General features: G+C 38.9%; 1 protein-coding gene across 1 annotated transcript in view; it reads right to left on the bottom strand.

Annotated features, from left to right (window-relative positions):
• The window catches only part of Piezo2 (piezo type mechanosensitive ion channel component 2), a 395,532-nt gene that overhangs the window by 144,580 nt on the left and 228,761 nt on the right, over window positions 1-22,191 (bottom strand). Inside the window, exons 6-7 of the mRNA XM_070029632.1 lie at window positions 17,427-17,637; window positions 15,774-15,987 (exon numbers count right to left, since the gene is read on the bottom strand). Coding sequence (XP_069885733.1) covers window positions 15,774-15,987; window positions 17,427-17,637 — 425 coding nt within the window. The remainder of the gene's footprint in view (window positions 1-15,773; window positions 15,988-17,426; window positions 17,638-22,191) is intronic.

Genomic DNA, 22,191 nt, shown 5'->3' with positions numbered 1-22,191 from the left:
GCATCTTAGCTGTTTCCAAACCATGGTTATGGTGAATCATGCAGCAATAAACATGGTTGTGCATGTGGCTTTACTATGTCAAATTCACAAGACAATGATTCTATTTTATGAGTGTTTTCAGTTTCAGTGTATGGCTGCTTTCCTTTGCCTAAATATACTGCATGTACCCATGCACCCGTGCATTCCTCTGTGTGTGTGTGTGTGTGTGTGTGTGTGTGTGTGTGTTGAACTGAAGCTTGAATTCATGACTTAGGTGCTGTTCCTTAGTTTTTGGCACTAAAGGCTGGTGCTCTACCACTTGACCACTTGAGCCATAGTTTCACCTCCAGGTTTTTGGTGATTAATTGGAGATAAGCATCTCATGGACTTTTCTGCTCTGGCTAGCTTTGAACTGCAATCTTCAGATCTCATCCTCCTGAGATGCTAGGATTACAGGCATGAGCTACCAGTGTCTGGTTCACATACAGTTTTACTGATGATGACTTTCAATAAACATTTAATAAAAAGATGATATCAGTACTAAACCAAATCTTATTTATCACTAAAGAAGAGAAATGCTTCCCAACTCATTTTAGGAGGCTAGCATTACTTTGATACGCAAACCAGATAAATAAGTGAAATAAAACTATAGGCTAATATATAGTATGATCATGATGCAAAAATTATACACATTATCAGTTCAAATCCAGCAATTCATAAAAAAGAAAATATAAGCTGGATGCAGTAGTTCACACCTGTAAATTTAGCTACTTAGCAGCCTTAGATCTGAGAACTGCAATTTGAGGTTAGCTTAAAAAAGTTTTGCAAGAACACTGTACCAACAGCTAGGTATGGTGGTACTTGCCAGTCATCTCAGCTTTGTCAGAGACTAACATTAGGAAAACCACATTTCTAGGTCAGTCTGGGCAAAAGTGTTCCCAAGATTCCATCTCAAGTAAAAAACCTGGGCATGGTGATGTGTGCCTGTCACCCCACCTATGGTAGAAAGTGTAAGTAGGAGAATATCAGTCCAGGCTAGCTGGGGCAAGATTTTAAGAACCTATCTCAATTATTCAGGGCAAATAAAGCTGGGAATGTGGCTTAGCAGTAGAGTACATGTCTTGTAAGTATGAGGCCCTGATTTCAAACCCCAGTAACACAAAGCAAAACAACAACAACAAAAAACCCCAACAAAATGAAATGAAACATAAAACCATGGAAAATACTTTTTCTGTTTTTGTTCTAGGAATTGAACATGCTTTACTACTGTTCTACACTGGCAACAACAGGCTAGATTCCTCTAGACCAAATGAGATTTACCTGGAGTGTGTCAGGATAGTTTAATATTCAATGATCATTCATGCTATCAGCTGACCACAAAAGAAAAGAAAATGATGCTTTCAATAATACTAGAAAAGTGGGCTGGGAAGGTGGCTCAGTGGTAGAGTGCTTGCCTTGCATGCATGAGGCCCTGGGTTCGATTCCTCAATACCACATAAGCAGAAAAAAAAAGCCGGAAGTGGTCCTGTGGCTCAAGTGGTAGAGTGCTAGCCTTGAGCTGAAGAGCTGAGGGACAGCACCCAGGCCGCCCAGAGTTCAGGCCACACAACCGGCCCCCCCACCAAAAAAAAAAATACTAGAAAAGTATGTGATGACATATCCACTCTGTTTTGGGTAGGATTTTTCAGCAAACTAGGAATGGATGGGAATTTTTTTTTATCAACCTGATGAAGAACATCTGTGGGAAACCTATTACCATCACACTTAATGAAGACTAAATGCTTTCCCCCCTAAGAGAACAAGATAAACACATGAATTTTAAGCAGAAGCTCACAGCAAGTGTGAAAAGACAAGGAAAAAAAAGTATCCAGATTGAAAACAATGAAGGTAAATAGTATTTGTAGGTAATATAGTATCTTTAGAAAACATTGTGGAATGGACAAACAACAAAAGAAACCCCCCAAACCTTGGAGAGTGAATGAAAATTGGAATGAAATAAGATAAATACACAAAATAATCACATTTTTATGTACTAGGGACAATAGTCAATAGTTTTACAAAATAGAAGAGAGTCAATGATTTTATAAAATAGAAGAATTTTATTTATGCTCATGGCTGTGTGTGGGGAGTGGTGGTGTCATGCTAAAGGAAGACTGTTGTTTTGGCTTAACAGGTCAGAACAAGTCCAAACTAACATCCACAAATTAATCCACAAAGACTCTCAACTTCTGGAGGAAGCACACTTCACCTTCAAGGATAGCTTTCATGGGGAGGCACCTGGTCCTTGTCTCGATGGCTACCTTTTCTGGGATGCCTATCTGGTATAATTATTTGGGTATAATACTTGGCCACTGCATTCTCAACTCATGTTTCTTAAGCTTGTTTCTTCTGGAGTCCATCAAACTACAAAGGGTCATTTAAAAAGGAGCCTCATAGTAACTGTCCTCCAGAATTTTACCATAGTCCACTGAAACAGTGCACAAATCATATCCAATTGATAAAAAACCCTTCCTTGCGGATCCCAAAATGCCATACCCTACTCTGCCCTCTCTCAGCAGGAAGTAGCTTGGAGTGGTTATCACCCCTATTAAGGGCAGTTAGGGGAGGGAGGGGACTGAGGTAAAGATAGGGGAGCTGCTCAGTGGTAATAGATATAACACATGGCAGATAACATGTGTACCACCAGTACACTTCTTGTTTCCCATAGTGCTATAAAGTCCCATTTAAACACTTCTTCCTCTAATGCCCTGGATACCTGCTCAACCAAAAGAGCCAGGGATGTGCATATATAAACCATCAAGAAATCAGAAGGAAATATGGGAGGAGCCCTGCACTGTACAATCTCCCTCTGAAAGGACTCCATCGGACTCTCTATCCAGATGGAGTGTCTTGCTACTTTTTCTCATGGCTTTCCGTATACTTTTTTTTTTAACTCACTTTTCTGTTTTTCTTTTCACTTTCAAATAAATTTAGTCTGTTTTCTTTTTCAAAAAAGAAACTGAAATTAAAATTATCATATGTAATGGTATTAATATTCTGAAAGAGCTGAGGGTCGAGTCTCACAGCAGCTGTGAAAGACCTGTGCTCTAAAAATACATAAACTGGTGAGAGAAATTTAAAAAGACCTCAACATTTGGAAGTCTATAACTACCTCATACATCAGAAGACAACACTACTCAGATTTTTCTAGAATCAATGAGACCCAAGTCAAAATTCTAGTAGGCTTTATTGTAAGATTGACAGACTGATTTAAAAATTTATATAAACATAAAAGATCCAGGAGAAACTAAATGTCTATGGATTTTAAAAATGAAGTGTTCCATAAGCTCAGCACAGTGGCATAACGATAAATGGTACAGATAATAGACAGCCCATGTTTAAAGCTAATCACATGTAAATGAAAACTTGGTTTTTCAGAAAGGTATAAAGCAATATTCTGATGAAGTCTTTTTCAAGGGAATATTCTGAAACAATTGACATAATAAGCAAAATAATCTATAAAATTTCTAGAAAAAATTTCAAATTAGTGAACTGTAGTTTGGAAATGATTTCTCAAATGCCACACTGAAATAATGATTCATAAAATAACAAACTGGCCACATAGCCATTATCAAAATGAAAGCTTTGCTTTAGCACAGTTACCATTAGAAGAACACTTCCTCTACTGGGAAGATCCTAACACAATACTCCCTGACAAATAACAGGAATCCTGGTTGTTTCCTCAGATCTCCAAACTCAACACCAAGAAAATAAACAGTTCTAACTTTTGTAGTGGCAAATATTTTGATAGGCATAATCTACATGAATATGATTATCAAATTAGCTCCTGGATTCTTAGCCTTATGCATTATTATGAAAATGCAAGTTAAACCCAACTTTACTGCATGTGAATGAGAGTCCAGGGGAAATAGAACCCTTGGTTAACCACAAGGTGAATGTCAGTCAATAGACTAGGTTGAATGAAGTACCTCATGCCTTTAGTACATGCTTGGCGCCCCCACAGTACATTCTGCATGATTCTATTTCTATGAGATCCTAAAAAACTTAAGCCAATCTAGTTGCAGAAAGCATATCAGTGACTGCTGTTTATGGAGGCAAGACAGGGAAGGGAGAAATTCCATAAAACCATGAAGAAACCTTTAGACCAGATGGGTATGTGTGCTACATACAGGTACCGCATCGACATGGCTATGGTGTCACCAGTGTGTTTATGTCTAAACGTATCCAACTGTATCCTTCAAGTATATCCAGTTGATTTCCTATCAATTGTATCTCATGGAAGCTTTTAAGAAAACAGCAAGCTAATGCTATCAATAATGAATAACTAGCAAGTTTATGGAAATACTTGCCAAAATCTCTTAGCAGAAAGCTTCTTTAGAGGAGAAAAATGAAAACATCTTAGTCTTAATGTTCAGAGAAAATCTCTTATCTCTGAGTCATGGTTTCTTGGAACTAACAAGCAGAAGTTACTGCACAAGCGACATTCACAACTTCAACAATCTCAGCAGTCATCAGACAATATGTCTCTGTGTATTTATCCCTAAAATATCTTAGGAGGCAGCCAAATTTGCTTATCTACAGTCAAACTGAAAAATTAATGAGGTGTTGCTGCAACCAATTAAAATCTTGAACTCAGATGAAAATCTTAACTTTAACAAACAAGATGATCCTACATTCTGATAAATTTTGATAGCTAAATAATTGTTTTGTTCTAAAATACCTTTTTCTCAAACAATCTCTTCAGAGTTAATTTTTCATACACTGGCCTAGATCCCAAAGTTGTTCATCTGGAGAGACCAGCCAACTCCATACCCAATAGGTCTGACCCCCTAGGCTGCCTGCTGATGTATTTCAAATGGATGCAAATAATTGAGCTCCTGGGCTTTCCTGTGACAAAATGCAAAGGCTGGGTGACTTCCAACTTGTCGGTAACCCTGTAAAGGGACTGTCATAAATATTCAAGGAATAAAGTGGAAACATTATAATTTGGGTCTTTTATTTCATGGAGACTTAGTATAGGTATTAAATGAAAAAGCTTGGAACACATTTTATACCTTTGTAAATCTCAGTCCTCCCACCCCCCAAAAAAATGGGCTTAAAAATTAACATGGCTTGTTGGGTGCAGATGGCTCAGTTCTGTAATGTAGCTACTCAGGAAGCTGAGATCTGAGGATTCAGGTTCAAAGACATATTAACTACCAAAAAGCTGGAAGTAGAGCTGTGGCTCACTTGAGTGCCAACCTAGAGCAAAACTGCTCAGAACAGTGCTCAAGCCCTGAGGTCAAGCCCCAGTGCTAGCACAAAAAACAACAACAACAACAAAAACAAACTAAAAACTAACATGGCTACTGGGCACTGGTGGTTTATGCCTGTAATCTTAGCCACTTGAGAGTCTGAGATCTGAGGATCACGGTTCAAAGCTAAGCTAGGTAGGAAAGTTTATGAGGTTATCTCCAATTAAACATCAAAAATGAAAAAAAAAGCCTTAAGTGGACCTGTGGCTCAAGTGATAGAGCACTAACCTTGAGCACAAAATCTCTTGGACAGTGCACAGGCCCTGAGTTCAAGCCCTAGGTCTAGCGTGTGCATGCATGCATGCATGCGTGTGTGTGTGTGTGCGCACACACACACACACACACACACACGGGTTTATTCTTAGAATTAAATAAAAAACTCACACATATGGACTTATTCTTAGAATTAAATTAAAAACAAATGTCACTAAACTGACACAAAAATGATAGCAATTTCCAAGTGGGATGATAGCACTCAAAATTAGATTGCCTAAAACCCAAGTAGGTGATAGACTCTTCTTAAATGTTATGATTAAATTTCTAGTCAATGTTGAGCATTTTGTTATGAGGATAACCTATTTAACAAACACCACAGTTTTTATTACCTATAAGCATTATTTCATAAGTATTAACTCACTTAACATGGTAAACTTATAGAAAAGCTACTCTTATATTTAATCTCATTTATGCATTATATTATGTTTTCTACAAATAATATTGAGAAAAGAATTAAGTGCTAAAAATCATAGAACTAACAATATAATTAAAAATTAAGAATAACAGAATTAAGTTTTCCCAGATATAGGATTAACAGAACTTAATTTTGGATCAGAGATAAAAAGACAGTAGTAAAAGCTAAGAAAAGGTGCAAAATAGAGACTTGTTTTGTTGTTAAGTTGTACTTTCCTAAGTTACTAATGCTATGCAAGTTGGAACTCAGTCCAAACAGAAAAACTTATCATGTATTAACCTTCACAGAGAGAAGTTTAATGAAAATCACACCATGTACAGCTTATTTACACATATACCCAAATGGCAAAAGGAAAATAAACCCAACATTTCTTGGTTACATCCTGCAAGCATGCCCTGGGAGACCCAGTGCTATTTATCTCGCCAACTGCCCAGCATACTACATCACTCTGCAGCCCCATGTCTTCCCCCATGCCAGCCCCCCAAATTAGGAAAGACATCCAGGTATCTCAGTAAGAAACAGCACATCAGCTCTCTGAAGAACATACTGAATATGAACTGAAATCTATTTCTTCAAACATTAAACCTATTTACTCCTTTAACTATACCGATTGTAGCCATCAGGGATGAAGTTTTCGTGAACTTCCTAATTAAAGAAATTATTTTTTTCTTTTCTTGAGACAAGGTCTGACCAAGGTGACCTCAAATTCATGATCCCACTCCCTCTACCCCTCAGTGTTGGGGTTACAGGCATGGCTATTATGCTTGGTTTAAACTATTGCTATTGCTTAAACAAAACCAAAATATTAGCTAGCCCCACACCGAAGGAGTCACACTCCCTCTCCCATGCTCCTGGCTTAGCTTTTAAACTGAATTTGATGGTCCATAACCAGGGGCTGGCACACAGAGCAGGGCAGTGTGAACACAGTGGGTAGGGACACATCAGCAATGATTGTTCTCGAAAATTACTTATTATGTGCCTCAACTAATGGCTCCTCTTGCTTGAGTTTGGAACACAGAAATTTCACATTATGTTAATATCCACATAACTAAAATATACAGGTTTTAGAAAACGAGGTGAGAAAACAAAACTGATCCAAGAGTTCCCGAGAGCCCAATGTGGGGTCACCCTGTTAAATCCTGGGCATCCAGAAGCCTGTAAAGCTCTTTCACAGATGGCAGAACCCAGGCCTAGCTAGGCGGCCATGAGGAGGGATTGCCCTCTTCCAGGAAGATTCTTGTAAGGAGAAAGATTCCAGAAAGAAGTGCCTGGACTATGTTTGGAGGGAAGAAAAAAACAGTGAGCTGAGTAAGCAGGAGGGGGCAGCTCCAGTGAAGGGAGGGGTGCAGTGCTGGGGTTGCAGAGTGCATTCAGGGCCCTGACAGTATGATGGAGATGAGGCTAGGATCATTTGAGAGGGAGACTTGAGTATGACTCCTGAAAACGCCTGATGCCTTCAATGGTAAATAGCTGTGGTTCTCATTGGCACCCATATTATAGAAAGGCATCCTCACTCCAGGCAGGCATGATTTTCAGGCTGATTTGTGCCCATCAACTAGCTCTTTTGGACCTCCCTGAATCCCTGCTTGACTGCTTGCTTGTACTGTGATCTTCCCTGTGTCTCAGCCATAGCAGCTGACTGGCACCTGCCGATCAACATCACCTCTTTCTCCATGGCCTCTTCCCTCTGGCACTGCCACACCCTACTACCTCACTCTCCTCAGTGTGGAGTAACTCCATACAAAGCCACAAAAATGAGGCCAGAGTGTCTAAACAGGATTTTGGTATATACTATGCTTAGGAACTATTAATGCCAGGATTCAAGATTCCTGAGCTAGAGCATTTATTACTATTAATACAGTAGGGACCATTTCATCTTTGGTGGCAGTGTTAATAACAGCTGGAAGGACAGTTAGACAGTACAGTCCTAGGCTGTAGAGACATCCCATGCAAATGCCCTGTGGCTTGGTAACTTGGTAAAAAGCAGAAGTTGCTGTGTGCCCAAGGTAAGGTGTCATGGCTGGGTAGGAACTCCCTCAGGATTTTGTAAGTACCACCCCATATATGTGGTTACTCATTTTGGGGTGACCAATCACAAGATGTGGTACGTGTTCAAATGGACTCAGAGTCCAAGTACCGAAGTTTGTCAGTTTGCCATTTATCAGCAGCAAAGTAATTCATATTCTTTCTCTCTTTCCTTTCTCTGTCCCATTCTCTATGTTTTAAGACTTGTTGTGTTACTCTAGTTGGTCTCAAAATCACCATCCTCCATGAGCCTCCTGAGTTCTGGGATTATAGGCTTGCACCAACCATGCCCAGTGTAGTTTCTTTTTTGGTTCCTGTTTCTCACCTTTTATATGAACAGAAATGAGGTCTGTGTAAGGCCTATGGACTAAGTCACTTAATCATTAATACTACTCAAAACGAGACCAGTAATTTTCTTACTTTTACATCCCCTACCAACTTTAACAAATAAACAAATGCTATACATGTGGCTACTGCTCATGTCTTCTGCTGACACAAGGTAAAAGGGAAGGATTACCAGAAGTTCCTTAACATTAAAATAACATGATTTATACCCCCACCCGCAACTGGATTCCTTTCACTTGAATTTATTGCGAAAATAGTATCCTGGAGGAACAAATGAGTCTTTCTATGCTGTTTATGTTTACTAAACCTCAGGCCATCTAAAGCAAGACTGCAGTAGCAATCCTGTGTGGGACCACAAACATCTGGATTATCTAACTGCTTGCAAGGCAGACTGCCACCACCCTGAAGCAGAGCTCGTACATTCTTCATTTTCCAGAGGATGGGCCAGGTTGGTTCTCCGAACCATGAGAGAGAAACCCAACCCAGACCTTTACTTCTCTTTACATAGAAATGATTATCACACAATTCATATAAATATAATTAATGACACTGAACTTTAACATTCTTTGGTTCATTCTGTGGCATAAAATTCTTTGTCATATAATGAGTGCTGCCATTTGATTACACCTCCAACCCACGTTTTTGCTGGTTAAGTGGAAATGGAATCTCAACTTTTCTGCCTGATCTGGCTTTGAACCAAGATCCTCTGAACTTCCAAATTTTGCTGTTTTTTTTGTTCACATCGTTTGAACTCTGAAATAAACAGGAACGTTTCCTTCATTAAACATGATTCCTTTCTAATCATTGTGATTTATAGAAATAGCAAATAAAAAAGGGTAATAGGACAGCCATTGTAGATTTACTTAATAGAGTGTCATTTTCATGGGAACAGCCTAAGAATTATCCCCAGTGCTTCCCATCCTTTCATTCTCCACCTTCAAAATTTAAGGTGAACAAAGCCACAGAATAACAAATTGAAAGAGAGCAAACAAGTTCAGCCTTGGAGTGACTCCCTTGAAAATTCTGGTGTCAGAATAAAAGCCAGTGAGTAAGAGAGACAGCCTAAAGCTGTATCTGCATTTTACTGTTTATCATATGCAAAATGTTCATCAGTAGGACAGAGAATTAAATACATGGGTTCGGACTATCTATCTATCTATCTATCTATCTATCTATCTATCTATCTCTAAATATATCATCTATTTTCTATCTATACACTATATCAATCCATTGATCACTATCTATCATCTATCTATCCAGCCAATCCTATTATTTGAATTCAGAGCCTATGCCTATTTAGCTTGCTTGGCTGGTACTTTGCCATTTGAGTCAGGTCTCCAGCACAGCTTTTTGCTGGTTATGTGTAGATGGAATCTCAAGGATTTTTCTGCCCAGAATGGGTTCAAACAGAGATCCTCTGGATCTCAGCCTCTGGTGTAGCCAAGATTATAAGCGCGTGCCACCATCTCTTCCACAGTATGTTATATAAAGAAATGATGATCATTTATTGCTGCTTCCTGCCCTGCCCAGCACATTTACCTGCTTTAGAACCTGAAATCTTTGGATAAGAAAAAGAAAATAAAGCTCACTGTATGCCAAGACTGATTTTAGATGAACACACTTCAGAATTACTTTAAGTATCATCTTTACAAAGAAATCAGTCAAAAGTGTGCTACCAAGCTATTAGAATTGGCTTTTAGAAGAGTTCCAGAGAATATAGAAGAGTGAAGCTCATTACAGAGAGGTGCATTTAAAAAGGTCCATGGGAACTACACACTCATGACAGCACAATACATGCTTCTTCCACTTCTGTTCCTGTCCCCTACCCAGCACACCACCTTTGCACAGCTCAACAGGACAGAAGTGGCCTAGTACTCCTAGATTTACAAAGCTGCCCACACAGCCTTACAGGTATAACTAGGTAAGGATCTATGTAAAGGGACAAATCTGGACATTTATCTAGTTCCACAGCTTGAACTCAGTCTGTCATGCTCACTCAGCTTGTTTGCTTGGCTGGAATCATACCATTTGAGTCATGCTCTAGCCTAGTTTTTTGCTATTTAAATCATTCTTGCTTCATCTCTTACAATGTTATATGTTTGCCTGCCTGAAGAAATTCTCCATGAAAATACATTAGCTAATGCAAAGTTTTAGTTTGCTATTTTCTTAGCAATACTTGCCAGAATATGAGTTTCAATAGGACCTTCTTCTGTTAGATTATTTCCAGTTGTATACATGGTCATTTTTTTCTATTAAGTAGATTAATTTCGAGACTTTATTTTTCTGGATGAAGTCCAAAAAGTGTGATTACTAATACTTTTTTGTGGCTGTAATAGGCTGAATTATCTCAGATTTTTGAAGAATAATTTAACTTTGGATAAGTGTCTCAATCTTCCAATACATACACTTGTCACTATCTAGTAATGAGTCTTGAAATTTGTTTTAGAAAATGCAATCTTATTACCCCTGTATGCCAAAATGGAAGAAGTTCATACATTCTCTTTCTTGATCCAACACCTAATGTTTTTGGATCACTGGGTTTCAGAAAAAGTCTTACTCTGAAAGAAAGGAAACGTCTGATCTGTGTGTGTCACACGCTGGCCTGGGATTGCCACACATAACATCCACACTGTTGAAGGCAATCCACATCATGAAATTAACATGACCTTAGGAACGTTGGGGACCTCCAGCAGAAACAGCATCACACAGCCCTGGAGAGCCTCTTCACACTAAGACAGCAAAGGGCCACTGTTTTCTCATCCTGAGTTTTATTCCATTTAGATGGTCAAACCCCATGGATGACTATGGTATAATTTAGCTAATCATTGAACACATTGCAGCCTACCAGAAACATATTCTAGAAGAACATTTCATGGCAGAGGAACATAAACCATTTCAGTACCACATTACAAAGTAACATGTACAGTAGGATCCAACGTCTGTTTTTTAAAATGTCCATTTATGCATAGGAAGAATAAATACATTAATCAATTTAGGGGGCTGGGAAGGTGGCTCAGTGGTAGAGTGCATGAGGTCCTGGGTTTGATTCCTCAGCCCCACATAAACAGAAAAGGCTGGAAGTGGCTGGGAAGGTGGCTCAGTGGTAGAGCGCTTGCCTTGCATGCCTGAGGCCCTGAGTTCGATTCCTCAGCACCACATAAGCAAAAAGAAAAAAGCCAAAGTGGCAATGTGGCTCAAGTGGTAGAGCGCTAGCCTTGAGCTGAAGAGCTGAGGGACAGCGCCCAGACCCAGAGTTCAGGCCCCACAACCGGACCCCCCCCCCAAAAAAAAAGAAAAAAAAAGAAAATGCTGGAAGTGATGCTGTGGCTCAAGTGGTAGAGTGCTAGCCTTGAGCTGAAGAGCTGAGGGACAGCGCCCAGACCCAGAGTTCAGGCCCCACAACCGGACCCCCCCCCAAAAAAAAGAAAAAAAAAGAAAAGGCTGGAAGTGATGCTGTGGCTCAAGTGGTAGAGTGCTAGCCTTGAGCTGAAGAGCTGATAGCGCCCAGGCCCCAAGTTCAAGCCCCATGACTGACCAAAAACAAAAATAAATTCTTTTAAAGAATATGTATTTTTTCCCTCTCTTTTCTTTCCTTCCCTCCCTCCCTCCCTCCCTCCCTCTCTCCCTCCCTCCCTCCCTCCCTCCCTCCCTCCCTCCCTCCCTTCCTTCCTTCCTTCTTTTCTTGTCCTTCTTTTTGTTTGTGCCAATACTAAGGCTTGAATTTAGGGCTTGGGAGCTGTCCCTTAGCTTCTTTGCTCGTCTAGTGCTCTACCATTGAGCCACAGCTCAACTTCCTGCTTTTTTGCTGGTTAATTTCAGATAAGAGGCTCATGGACTTTTCTGCCTCTCTGGCTTCAAATCTCAATTCTCAGATCTCAGCCTCCTGAGAAGCTAGGATTACAGATATGAGCCATATGTGTCCAGAAATGTATTTTTCTTGTTTTGTTCAAACTTTCCATATGCTAATGAACAGTCTGACTATTAAGGACTTAATCTAGGAGACGATAGTAACAGACTTTTAAATTGTTAAAGGGATTATCTACAAAATATATATTGATAATAAGTCCATGGCAATAACTTACCTGAGGCAGGTAAGTTATTAAACTTTCAGAGCTATTACCTGTTGTCCAAATCTGAGATATCACTCAGCTTACAGGCTACTATGGTTTATTACTAAATGTTTGGAAAAGAAAATATTTCAGAAAGTATGAAAATAAGAGACACAAATTTTGATGTCCATAAAACAGTTTCATTGGAATACATCCCTACTAATTCTTCACATCTTGTTTTGATTGTTCTCAAATTATAATAGTCTCTTGAAAGACTGTGACAGGGATTTATAGCCTTCAAAGACTGAAATCTTGGACTGAAGATTGCCTGATCCATTTTTGGGATGATTACAGTCTTTGCATTTCCCATTATCTGCCCCTAGATGGCAGAAAAGATCCTAAACTACACACACACACACACACACACACACACACACACACACACACACACACACACACACACACACACACACACACACACTGCATACACACAACATACACAAAAAGATCCTAAAATGATAACACACACACACACACACACACACACACACACACACATACTACTGCCCTAAACAGAATATTTAAATTTCCAATTAAGTATCCTCTAATAGTTGGTCCTTACAATAGTACAAAACATTTGTGGTTTCACAAAACCACAAATAAAAGTCTAAAAGAAATTAAAGTCCAGAACTACTGTCTTCACTAAAACTTAGGATTTATTCTTTCCTGCATAAAATAAATATGATGCAATTTGTACCATTAGAGAGTTCTTACTTTTGATGTATCTATATATGCATTTATTCCTTCCTGCCTAATAAATAAATATTATAAAATATGCACCATTAAAGAGATTCTCCATTTTTGCTATATCTACATAATGTTCTATTCTCATTAGATCGAATAAGATTTGTTGAGTTTACAAGTCAATGTTTACTTTAACTGAACTTAAGTGGTATTAGAATTTGTTTAACTAACATTTGTCAGTATTATATGGACACAGCTAAAGCTTGGTATTTTTTATAATCAAATATGACAAAAAGCACATATACAAACTCTATTGGGGTCTGCTGAAAGAAGGATGTAAACTTGAATAGCAGATAAAATAAATAATACTGCTCATAGTCTTTTCAAATATGATTTCCTCATTTCAAAATAGGAAGACAAGACCATCCAGTGGTGACAGAGACCAGGAATCTGGAACAATGTTCATCCCTATAGCCTTTCCTGACATTTTGATTCCTTTTCTGCAACATTAAATTATGGACTCTTTCACAGACAAAAAAAATAAGGTTAACTAGGACAATAGATAAACCTCTACTGATGACCTAGTGTAAGTAATTTTGTTGTCTTTATCTTTCTTTTATGATCTGTCATATTTGTTGTTAAATCATTTGAAAATTACAGATATCATGAGGCTGCAAGAACAAATAAGTCCCTAGAGTATCAACATTTGCCTCTTCTGCACCTAAGTAACTAGAAAAACTTGCATACTACTTCCTAAAGTCCACTGACTATTGAAATTTTCTTCACTTAACCTCTAAATATCTTTCAGGGATCTAATATAGAGGCATATTGTACATGTGTATTGTATATTGATTTCTCCTTTAAATTAGTGTAATTCTTAGCACAGTTTCGCTATATACTTTTTTGTTTTATCTATGTGCTGGTTCTTATTTTGTTTTGTTTTATTAATAGGGTTTTTTTATTGTGAAAATACCGTACAGAGGGGTTACAGTTACATGAGTAAGGTAATGAATACATTTCTTATCAAGTATTGTTGCATCCTCCTTTGTTTCCCCTTACTATCCGCGCCCTCCTACCGCCTCCCCTCGCCAAAGTTGTAAAGTTTGTTTTTCGACTATTGTTGCAATGAGTCCACCTGTATCCCTATTTAAACAATTTGTTTTTTCCCTTCCCCTCCCCAAATTATATCAACATCAAATACAGTGAAAACAGGGTTTATACCATGGGGGAGGGACATACAAAGCAACAAAGAAATCATCATATAAATATGTTAGAAACAATAACAAGAAAGAAAAACCATTTGAGTCCTTATCTTGGGGTTCATTTCACCTAACATCAACTTATCTGATTATCAACATTTCTGCTTGTCTTGTATGTGCTGGTTCTTAAACAGATCACATCATTTGTCTTGTAGACACACATTCTTGTGGACCTATTTTAGTTATGTCTGTCCTTTGCATGTCTTATACATTACAGGTTGAGTCAAAGGCTTGATACTATGTACCTCTGATGCTACAGAGAAGTCTGAAATATTAGGCCATCTCATTTTAGATAATGTTATTTATTTATTTAGTGCTGGTCCTAGGGCTTGGACTCAGGGCCTGGGTGCTGTCACTAGGCACTATCGCTGAGCTTTTTTGCTCAAATTTAATGCTCTACTACTTGAGCCACAGCTCCACTTTCAGTTTTTTGATGGTTAATTGGACTCAAAAGTTTCACAGATTTTCCTACCTGGCTTGGCTTCAAACCATGTTCTTCAGGTCTCAGTCTCCTGAGTAGCTAGGATTATAGACATGAGCCATAGACACCCAGCTAGAAGTGTTAATGTTGATCAACTGATTAGGAGGTTGACTACTTTTGTAACTTATAATGTTTTTCTTTGCAATTAGGGAACAATCTAATGTGGTTACACTTTGATATTGGACATCAGCTTTCAACTCACTTGAAGTAAGAATATCAGGCTGTAGCCAGAATCAAATACTTCATTAAGGGGATGGACAGATAGTAATTTTCTGTTGCTACTTTCCTTTCCTGGCATTATCTTGTCTCTAACTGAGAAAGGCCTAGAATCCTTTCTGAAACTTTGAAAGTGCTGGATTCTTTCTCTCTAATTCCCATGCTCATGGTAAGAAGTTGGTGTAATAGTCGCCTTTCTATCAAGGCAAATTATTAGAGTTCCTCCTCTCCTCTCTCTCTGTTTCAATGGATTTTGGTTTTGTTTGTTTTTCTTTTTGTTTTTGTTTTTAATACTGGGGCCTCATGCTCAGATTATAGTATTTTTGTTTTTAAATTCTTATATTCAATTCATTATTATTTTAATACTTATTTCATAGTGGTCTTTTTGGCCCGTGAAAACTTTCTAGTTGAATGCTTAAGACATGCCCTTGTTATTTTTCATAAGTTCTTCTGAGAACTCTTGTGACAGCTAAGACCTTAAGGGATTAGGGTCCCAGGACACACTTTTGCTTCTACACTGTGTCATCTAAGGCCAATAAGAGTAAATTGCTATATTGCTTTTTCATCTCACCAAAGTGTGGCTTACCCCAATAATTGGCATCCAGAAGCCATCCTGAATGTTCAGAGCCTAACCAGACCCTAAAAGACTTGGTGAGGAACACCCTCAATTGCTTTAGCAATTTCTCTTACCTTGCATAGTAGTCGTTGGGGGGAACTGCTTCTTGAAAGAATTGGAACTGATATAAATAAAGCCCAATCAGGTGCCCAGCAGTGAAAATTGCCAGCAGAACGCAGAGACAGCTGAACAGCAATGGGTCAAATGTCCGGCACCAGGACCACCAGGTACACAAACCCAGGAATACAAAGAAGTAGACAGCTGATGTCAAAGATGGCAACATCATGCCTGAGGAGAAAGAAACACAATCAGGTAAAAGGGGACAGTAGTGGACCTTCATCTGTCATTCAGCAAATGTACTGATTGGAAGTGATGTCAATTTCCTCCCTGCATTTTAAAACAATCACTCAAGTTTTCAAAATATTAATCACAGTCTATTGATATAAACAGAATACTGTTATTATGTATTGCAAAAAAGTCATACAGTAAAGAGTAATTTTACATGTACACTAAAAAGCACTTGATGAAACTGAGCTGAAAATGTTAATTTTTCATACCAGTAGAATTTACATTTATATTTAAATGTTTCCCTCTTTCTTCTCCCAGAATCCTTCTGAAGCATATGTAGATCCACTCCAACTTTTCCTTACACCATTTTCTTTAGACTCACTTATATTTTTCGGTTGACTAGGATTTGTAATAATATATGCAATGGCAGCTAAAGTCTCCTGAAAACTTTGTCCTACCTGTAAGATCTCCAGAAAAGGACATGTAGGATCAGGCAACCCTTTATACATGTCTTAAAATATTTTGTGCATTTAGAAAGAATTCCTCATTAAAATATTGGGTTTCTCCCATGAAGAAGCAGCTATTGCATTTTGTTTTGTGTGGATATGTGATAATATTACAGCTTTAACTCAGGGCCTGAGCACTGTCCCTTAGCTTTTTCACTCAGTTTCTAGCACTTGAGCCAGAGCTCTACCTTTGGTTTTTTGCTAGTTGATTAGAGATATCATGACTTTTCCCCTGGGGCTAGCTTAGATTTGAGATCCTCAGATATCAGCCTCTGAGTTACTAGGATTATAGGTGTGAGTCTCTGGCCCTGAGCCAGTTGAGTTAATTTTGGCTTTGGATTGAAGCAGTCTTTGTGACTGAAGGAGTGCTGGTGGGCAGCAGGATGGAAGGAGGACACAGAATGAGATAATATTATTAGGAAATAAGCGAATGGTGGCCAAAATTTAAAAGAAGTGTCTGAGGTGGAAGATTGCAATCTAACTTGGAAACATAAATAAGTTTACCCTGGATAGTTAAATTAAGCTTTCAAATAACTGCATGTAAATGGACATGTCTTTGGAATGTGCTGGCCATGGGCATATTCAACTCACTAACTGCAAGAGATCACCATTCAAAGTTTTTGAGGATGAGGCAGAACTGTTACTCTATTCTAAACATAGAAAATGAAGTTACTTAGATATGGAAAAAGATTATTTGACAGAGGTTAGCAGAAACCATCCTCAAACACCAAAGCTAGAAGTGAACAGGAAAAGAACTCTCTTTATGTGTGGTTTCTATGAGTGGCCGGCTGACTTAAAAAAAAAAGCTACAGCATTGTTCCAGTGTCCTGGAATAGATTTGTTACCAGCTTTTCTTTTTTTTAAACCATGTCTTTCATTATTCTTCACAGATCAACCTGTTCTCAATGCAGCCTTAGTATAGAACACACTCACCGGAGGAGCCCAGTAAGATGGTCACTACAACTTTGCCTGCTGTGGTTATCATGTTGCCAATAAATTCCTTAAGTTTGGAAGCAACTGAGGCCAGCCTGCGAAACATTTTTAACTTTGCACTTTCTTCCATCTCTCCTTCCACACCTTCTCCTTCATCTAAATCCTCCTCATAGATTAGTGCCTCTTCTGAGTCCATTTTTTCTCCTTCAGCCTAAATAAATAAAAACAAAAAATATTATATTGCACATCATTGACAACTCACATGGCAGGTGATACAGGTCTTAATTTCTGAATTAACCAACAAGGTCAATTTCACAAATCAGGAAAGCATTCAGATCACCAGTTCATACCTAGGTCTTTGATAGTCTCTGCAGTGACTTCAAACCACTTGGAACTATCCTGAAGAAGATATTTGATATTTCCTAGAAAAATTCTCTAGTCATATAATTGTGGGTAGTTAGTTACCTATGTGCTCATTTTTATAGGCAGAAGAAACTCAGAAATATCTATTGACAATCTCAGTTTGGGTCAGTCTGGTTTCGAGTCTTCAAATTTAGTTTTCCTACAAGGTTCTAGGTGGTTTAAAAGAACAACAGCAGCACCTAGCTTTCAGCAGGTCACCTTAGTTCACCATTGTAGTATTTCCTGAGCAGAAGAAGATGAACAGTCTCCAGCTGCTTGGCTAAGTATGCCAGTAACTCTTGCGTTTACATTTTCAGAGAATGCCATACTGGCTGCCCACTGGTGGGCACAGTGTCTTTGTCATGTAGGGGAAACTTGAGTACCAGATCTATATACATCTCCATGCATTATTTCCCATTGGAAAAGAAATGCAATGGTGATTTTGCTACTTGGTTGGTAAAGACTAAGTTGGGAATTTTAATTTTTGCTTATTAAAAGGGTAAGAAACTTTTAAAGAATCTCATACACAAGCAATATCTCTAAGACAAAAAGAATGTACCTGACTTGTAAAGCTGTTTGAATTTGTCCCCAGACCAACAGCCTGCACATTTGAGGCAGTGCAGGACAGCTGGCCACTGAGCCACAGGGCTTAGGCCCAGTCAGATGTCCTGAAAGATGAAAGAGAGAGGCCTGGCTCTCCAACCTCCCATGTCACAAGTTCTTTCAGCTCACACATTTGCACTGGTTCTCAGCATGTTTAATTCTGTGGCTGGGAGGGGAGAACCCTCATAAATAACATATACACATGTATACATCCATACCATATACACACAAATCGCACACTTAACACACTCATATAGACATATGTACACACATGCATACATACCTATGCTCATATACATGCCCTCAGAAATACAGCCTAACACACACAGGCAAAGACACAAATAACCCCCCACATGTCCATATATATATATATGTACATACATATATATATATATGCATGCACACCTTCACATACACACAGACCTTCCCAACATGTATGCACACACACATATCCCCTCATATATATACACACATAAACATATCCTCTCACACACATGCAATACACAAAAACACATTTATGCTCACATATATATGCACATACCCTATGAACACATGCATACATGTGTAGACATGCACACATACACCCCAACAGGACCTGATCCTGGGCTGACTCCTGGTCACACAGGTAAACTTGGATTCCACTTTTTTCTATTGCAACAATGTTCGGACCTGTGTACTTGTGTTTCACTCACATCCATGAATTTAGCTCAGCACAGTTGAGAAACACTTGAAAAGAACCATGTCTATCCCGAGCACATATAAACATTTTTCCCCTAAACAATATAGAAGCAATCTAGGGGTAAATGGAGGATATGCACAGGTTCTGTGCAAATATTATATACTACTTTTGATAAAGAACTTGAGAACCCATAGACTTCGCTATCCATAAGGGATCTTGAAACTAGTCACTGTGGATACAAAAAGACCACTACTTTCATATTTTTTCCCTGAAGCAGAAAGAACATGTTTTTTTTTCATTACAATGCTTTTATACATACAAGGTCAGTGTGTCTTAATATATCTAGGAAGAGATATAGCAATAAAAATGTAAACAACTAAAAATAAGCAAACAAGCTAAGCATCTCAGTAATAAATGCTACTCAGAGAAGTCATGTAGCGTGAAATGATTGAGACTTGAGTGGGTGACTGATTCAAGAGGAATCTTTCCTAGGAGGTGAAATTTAAGCAAAGACCCGAGTGTCACAAAGTCATCAGCCATGTGGCAGTCCCAGGAGACAGCATTTCTGTCAGAGGAGCAAGATGATCAAAGACTCTAGGGAAGGCAATGTGTCTCATGCCATCACGTCTTCCACTCCTTCAGAGGACAACTCCTAGATTTTTCATCTCTCATTCTCAGAGGATGGCCTTGCTTTCTATTTAACAGAGGGAAGATGAGAAAGGTGTAGCTAGTCCATCAGATTACCTCTCCAGCCTGCCTGTGATTCACACCCTCAGGATTCCTCTTGAACTAGGCAAGCTCTACATGCTCCAGCAGCCTCGGGGCACCAGGATGAAGAACAGCTTAGTCATTCTCCCTTCAGTCCTGTCTTACATGTTCTCCATTTCTCTCAGATCACTCCATTCAAGAAAAAAATATGCATTGATTTCTGATCTTAGAAAAACACCACTCTACCAACAAGCATCCAGCCTCCTCCAAGTAAAATTCTCCAAAAAAAAATTGAGAATCTGTGGTGTATGGCTGGGGGACCAAGTTGGCAAACCTGAGGTAGGAATGGCAAGTAGAGTCCAAGTCAGTTCCTGTCTTTTTGTCTTTTGCCGAGAAGGCTGTTTGGAAGTTTTGTCTGGAAGTACCAAGCCAGCAGCTAGCTCAGTGGGTTGGACAGAAGTGGCCCAACTGGGATTCCCTGGCATACTGGTGGATTTTACATCAAGGCTTTAGTGGGTTCCATTGGGGGGAATTCAGAGGTGGCTCACCTCTTGTGTGCTGCCCACCTGGGACCACCTGACCTTCCCACTCATGTCCCTAGAAACAGATCAAGCAGAGAAAGATGTAAGGAACCAGAACCTACAGACTTTTGCCTCTGTAACTGGAGAACAAATGGGTCTCATTCCAGGTCTCCTCACGTTTACGGCAGAATCACTATCAGAATCCATCCTGTGCAGCATCACCTTCCTGATGCTAGAGGAGCAACACATGGCAGGTCTCTCTCCTGGAAGGAAGTTTGTTTGAGTTCTTTGCTCACTTCCCTCGAAGAGGAAGCAAAGAAAGAACATATCAAGGGCCGCCTGGGTCACAGTTAACATGCTGCAAAGTTTCCTATCAAATGACTTATGATTCAATTACATAATGGCTACGGATGTAGATGAAATCAAATAGAAGTCTGGTCGAGGAGCCTTGGTAAGGTCACACAAATGCATTTCCCTGACCTCTGCTAGGCACCCAGCACCTCTGTGATGTCTATGAACAGACCACTGTACTTGAGATGTTTGGAAGTTTTATACCACAGCCCTGGGGTCCCTTGTTAGAAATGCTTTTCAAACGCACTAAGGTGGGAGAGAGAACAGAGTGAGGTGGCTTTGAGACTCCCTACTATCCCAGTCAGTGGGAGGCAAAACCACCATTAGTCACCTCCATTGGCCTGGCTTCTGAGCCTGCAGGCTTTCCCCTTCAGTGACTCATCTGCTGAAGTGTAAACATGAGCTCTCCAAGAGCAAGGACTCACCCTATCATATTTACTAACAAGAACCCTTGCTTGCTGTCCCTGCTTAGACTACAACTTGGCCTTCGGAGCTAACAAGAAGTAGCTGGATAGAAAGATTTAACTCCCTTGGTCCTGTGAGCTATCTAAAATGAAGTAAGTCAAATATTTAGAAAGTCAAATATTATAGCTTGAAGACTTACTAGCCTTGTCAAAATCTAAAGCGCATTTTAAAGACTTTTAAGTCCTTTGCTTCATCTCCTTTAACAAGTTGCTGCTTTCAACAGGAAATCCTGTCATTGTGACACTGTGATGAGCCTGGAGGATTTTATGCTAAGTGACATAAGCCAGGCTCAGAAAGACTAGCAACTGCATGATCTCACATATATGCTGAATTTAAAATGTCAACCTCCTAACTAGAGAGTGGAATAGTGTTTCCCAGTGGCTAGGGGAAGGAGGTATGCAGAGAAAGAGGAGAGACTGGCCAAAGGCTATAATGTTTCACTTGGACAGGAGAAAGTGTTCTGGTTATAGATGGTACATTGTGGTTGCTACAGTATTTACTAATGTATTGTGTATTTCAATATAGCTAAAAGAGAGGATTAAATATTTTCAATCCAAAGAAATAAGTATCTCAGCTAATAGATGTGCTCAAAAAGCAGGATTTGATTAGATTATACTATGATTTATTCAATTATTTTGCAAATTGGATACTATAAATATCATAAATCCTATTGAAAAGTACAAATAAAATTTTAAAATGGGCTTATTATCTTGCTCATGTAACTGTAACCCCTCTGTACAGTACCTTTGCAATAAAAAATATATATTTAAAATAAAAAAGTAAAAAAGAAGGAAGGAAGGAAGGAAGCAAAGGAAACAAAAGAATTATCCATGTATTGAAAAAAAATAATGGAATGTTGCAAAACATCTTTGATTTCAAACTTTAATCTCCTGCTTTTAAAAAATTTTTATTGTAAAGATGCTGCACTGAGGGGTTACAGTTACATCAGTAAGGTAATGAGTACATTCCTTGTGGAGCATTGTTACCCCCTCCTTTGTTTTTCTCCTACTATCCCTTCCCTCCCCGACCTTCTCCC

This window comes from Dipodomys merriami, unplaced genomic scaffold (genome assembly GCF_024711535.1).
Source record: "Dipodomys merriami isolate MVZ:Mamm:240054 unplaced genomic scaffold, mDipMer1.0.p SCAF_2, whole genome shotgun sequence".
NCBI lineage: Eukaryota > Metazoa > Chordata > Mammalia > Rodentia > Heteromyidae > Dipodomys > Dipodomys merriami.
The sequence above is the reverse complement of the archived record's forward strand: the minus strand, read 5'-3'. Positions and strand labels throughout refer to the sequence as shown.